The sequence below is a fragment of the Rhea americana genome, unplaced genomic scaffold, assembly GCF_003343005.1.
Source record: "Rhea americana isolate MKP2758 unplaced genomic scaffold, rheAme1 scaffold_42, whole genome shotgun sequence".
Lineage (NCBI taxonomy): Eukaryota > Metazoa > Chordata > Aves > Rheiformes > Rheidae > Rhea > Rhea americana.
Genome location: NW_028186557.1, coordinates 5,171,770 through 5,175,832, shown reverse-complemented (window position 1 = coordinate 5,175,832; position 4,063 = coordinate 5,171,770). Strand labels below are relative to the sequence as shown.

The 4,063-nt window shown below is 65.5% G+C and overlaps 1 protein-coding gene across 3 annotated transcripts in view; it reads left to right on the top strand.

Annotated features, from left to right (window-relative positions):
• The window catches only part of SAMD4A (sterile alpha motif domain containing 4A), a 112,000-nt gene extending 108,005 nt beyond the window's left edge, over positions 1-3,995 (top strand). For 2 of the 3 annotated variants that reach the window (XM_085315114.1, XM_085315112.1), the window contains 3 exons: positions 415-616; positions 1,043-1,169; positions 3,565-3,925. In XM_085315114.1, coding sequence (XP_085171240.1) covers positions 415-616; positions 1,043-1,169; positions 3,565-3,737 — 502 coding nt within the window. In that variant the 3' untranslated portion in view covers positions 3,738-3,925. Of the gene's footprint in view, positions 1-414; positions 617-1,042; positions 1,170-3,564 lie in introns of all 3 variants that reach the window. The other variant, XM_085315113.1, reaches the window with a different exon arrangement.
• The last annotated feature ends 68 nt before the right edge of the window (positions 3,996-4,063 follow it).

Below are 4,063 nucleotides of genomic sequence, written 5' to 3'. Positions count from 1 at the left end.
CGGGGCGAGCTGGGGTCCCGCCAGCCCTTTTCCCCGGGGCTGCGGGAAGCGCAGAGGCGCCCGGACGTGCCGGGAGGTTTTTCGCATCGGGGTAGCAGGACGCCCGCGCTGCATCCGGAAACGCAGATCGGCAACGCCAAGCTCGAGGCCGCCTCGGTTCTCGGCGAAAGCAAGTCTCTGCTTGGGATCGCGCCCGGGATTTCGCGCCCGGGCTGGGAAGTCGGAGCAGAGCCGGCGGAGCGGCCGCGAGCGCGGTCCGTCTCGTGGCGAGCGTCGGCAGGGCGCCTTGGCGCCGCGCCGCCCAGCCCGACGTCCGCCCCTACGCCGCCGCGGGCGGCTCGAGCGTCGCCCCGCCGGRGCGGCTTCCTCACGGGCGGCCTTTCCTTCCCCTCTCCCCCTGCCCCTTCTCCGCAGCCGAGGCTTTGGCCAGTCGAACTCCTTGCCGACAGCTGGATCTGCAGGTGCAGGAATGGGCAGACGAAACCCCCGGCAGTTCCAGATCCCCTCCCGCAACCTCCCCACCGCCAGGCTGGGGCTGCTGGGGCCCGGCGGGCTGCTGGGCACGGCGCAGCGCAGCGCCGCCGCCAGCCCCGCCATCCTCAAGCAAGGCAGGCAGGTCGGTGCACGGGCTCGTGCGGGCACGGGTGGGCACGGGGACGGGCACGGGGGAAGGCGGGTTTTGCCCCGGCGCCGAGGAGCCCATGGGAGCCCACGCAGCGCCCCGGCAGCGGTGCTGCAGGCGCCTGCCGGGGTGCAGGGAATCGCCCCTTCGCCGCAGCCGGGCGCAAACAGCTCCTCTGATTTTCCCCGACTAACTAATTAAGCCGGATCCTCTTATTTATTAATTTTTTTCTTAAGCCGACCCAGTGAGAGCGGCTTGCAGCGTCTCCTGSTTTTGCTCTCCGCGGCGCAGAGGGGTTCGGAAAAGGGCCGGGGAGAGCGGGGAGGGAGAAGGACGGAGGCAGGGCGGGCGGGGGGCGGCCGCGCCGGGGGCCCGCCGGAGCGGGCGCTGCTTTGACGGCGCCGCCTTTGCTTCCTGCAGAACCTCTGGTTTGCCAACCCCGGGGGCAGCAACAGCATGCCCAGCCGGACGCACAGCTCGGTGCAGAGGACGCGCTCGCTGCCGGTGCACACCTCCCCRCAGACCATGCTGATGTTCCAGCAGCCAGGTAGGACTCGATCCTCGGGCTCGCTCGCGGCCGCCGYCGCGGGGGCTTCGCCGGAGCCGTCGCGGCGCGTTGCCCCGCGCTCGCTTTTTTTAACCTGCGCTTTGCAGGCGTGAGCGGCGCTGGGCTGGCGGCGAGCCAGGCTCGGCGAGCGGGGTCTGTCGCAGTCTGACCGAGCTATTTTTGACGCTAGTCAGATTGCTGGGTTGATTAAACCGGAGCCGTCGCTGGAGGGATTTTGACCCTATATATAACCTCTCGACGGGGCTAGTGCCTTACATAGCTTCCTTCTGAGCGGCTTTCTGCTACGCGGGCCGCGCTGCGCTCTCCGATCACCTTTTTTGCTTGTGCACGGGCTGGAGGAGCCGGCGTGGAGGAAGTGACTTCGTGCACTGGGGGGAAATCCTTTCTGTAACGCACGGGCAGGCTGAACGTTGCCGTGCTGGCGCTTGCTGCTTGCGGGGCTGGCACCTCCCAGTCGCTCCTGCGTGCTGGAGCGTCCTGCGATTTGGAGGAGTTTCTGGCTGAACCTAGACCCCGCAGAGTGACGTTTCCCCACGGGGGGGGTGTTTATGCTTTTTTCCCCTCTGTATAACCCTTCGTTAGCCTTTTGAACGTGGCTTTGCTTACCAGGTGCAGTCTGTATTGGGGGGCAGGGGGTTACTAAACTAGATCGCGTTCGTTAGCAGCCAGCAGGGTTTCAGCTTGGCAGCTCCCTTCGCTCCGTGTGTTACATGTCTGCAGTGTTTTAACTGCCTAATTTAGGTGGCAAATGCCTCGTAGCAAGAGCGGTGTCTGTTCTTGGGTGTTGGTTAAACACCAGTGCGAGGACGCGTTTCTGCAGGCGCCGAAGGAGCGTGAGCAGGTTTCTGTGCCTGTCAGCCTGCAGTGCGCGGGGGCGTAGGAGGGTTGCGGAGCAGCGTGGCCGAAGACACGGACAAAGTCGCAAGGAAAATAACGATAGGATGCTGGGCTCTCAAAGCGCTTCTGCTTCGCGGATCACCAAAGGCTTTGTAAACACGAGCGAGTGAGTTAACGCTCGCCGGGGGCAGGCAGGGCTGCAGCGAGCGCCGAGAGCGAGCGGCACGCGCCGGCGGCCCGGGCCTGCGGGCTCCAAAACCCGGCCGGGGTCTCCGTGAAGCACCGCAGGTTTCTCTGCCGCGGTCCCCTGTGGTAACAGGTCTCTTTTTGAGCGTTGMGGGTGATCCCAAAGGTGCTGAGATACCAGGCAGCGCAAAAGGCAGAGTTTAGGTGCCAGGCCTGGGTCCGAGAAGCCACCCAAAAACTTGTTTCTGCCTCATTTGTGCCCCGAGCAGGCGTAAGACCGYTCTGGACCCTCTCTGCCGGTTCGCGGAGCCGTGCTGCCGGCAGGGACCAGCCCCCCACGGCCAGCTCGGCTTTGCCCCTGGTCCTGCGCCTGGGTTGCCATGCAGCAGTAAGAGCAGCTCCGCTCGCAGCTCCCTCTCCCRGATTCTGGCCTTTTTAAGCTGTATTTTAGATGCCTATCCACTAAATCCCCAGTGCAAATATTACCTCCCGGCCTGGAGAGGCAGCAGGTCCTCCTGCCCCACACCCTCATCGGGGACATGGCACGGGGACCGTGACSTTGCTAACTCAGCGGAGCTCCAGGTTGGTCTCCCTTGAGGCTCRACTTAGAGGTAGACGCAAAAATATGAAATCCGTGAGGGAGCTTTKGTGCTCTTTAGCGCTTGTGCAAGCAGTCTTGCGAGGAGGACCTCTCTCCTCGGATAAACGGAGCAAGAGGAAACCCAATGGATCTGCTGAAATTAAAAATCAAACTCGGGAATGAGGAAAAACCTTTCCGCGGCACTGAACGTGGTGGCGGTTTCTTGCCCGAGATGTTCTGTGCGGCTCAGGGGCTYGGACAGAGCTGAGGACAGGCTTTGGCTTCGCTCGCGTGTGCTATTTAAAACTAGCACCAAAGCCGGTTTGTCCCRCGGACTGAAATATCACCTGAAGTAGGGATGTGTATCAGTTACCGCTYGCGAGGTATTTCAGGAGCTGCTGGGGGCTTTCGGATTTTCTGTGGATCAAGGCCAGGTTCAAAGGCCTCCTGGAGACCGGGGTGAGTGCGGCCGGCGGCGGGGGACGGCTCTCCTGCCGGGCGGCGGGGTCCTGCCGGGCCGCGCGCAGCGTGCGCGGGCGGCGGCGGTGCAGGTCCCTGCTTCGCGGCGGCGTCCAGCCGGGTTTCCCGAAACCCCCTCGGAGGGGCGGCTTTCCGCTCGGATTTCAGCTGGGCGTAAGGAAACGCGACGGACGCCACGGCCGGAGCCCGGGCYCCTCTGCGGGGGAACCTCTGCCGGCGTCGGCCGCGGAGCCGCGGCGGAGCGCGGAGGACGAGCTCCCCTTTTTGACCCGCCGTCTCCCTCCCTTGCAGAGTTCCCGGTGCCGGTGACGGAACCCGACATCAACAACAGGCTGGAGTCCCTGTGCCTGAGCATGACGGAGCACGCGCTCAGCGGTGAGCACCCCCTCCTCCCCGGGCTGCCCCGGCGCCCGCCCCGGCGCGGGGCCGAGCCCAGGGCCCCGGTCGGACCCTCGCGCGGCTGAGGCCTGCGCTTGCTCGTCGCTAGTCAGCTCGCTAACGGGGACTAGTATTAGCTTACTAGTCCCTTCCCGGTTGCTGATAAAGCCCTTGCCAGCAGAGCGCTCGAGCGTGGCGCAGGCCTTGGAGCGTTTACCCTTCTGCCACCAGTATCCCCAGTTTCGCTAGGGGACGGGGAGCCCGGAGGCACGGGGCTCCCCGCGACTCCGGAGACGCCGGCGGCACCTCGGGCGGGCAAGGGGCCGCAGCGGGCAGGGGGAGAGCCGGCGGCCGCGCGACGAGCGGCGGGAACGGCGCCGCGGAGCCGCGGGCACGAGCGACGTCCGCTGTC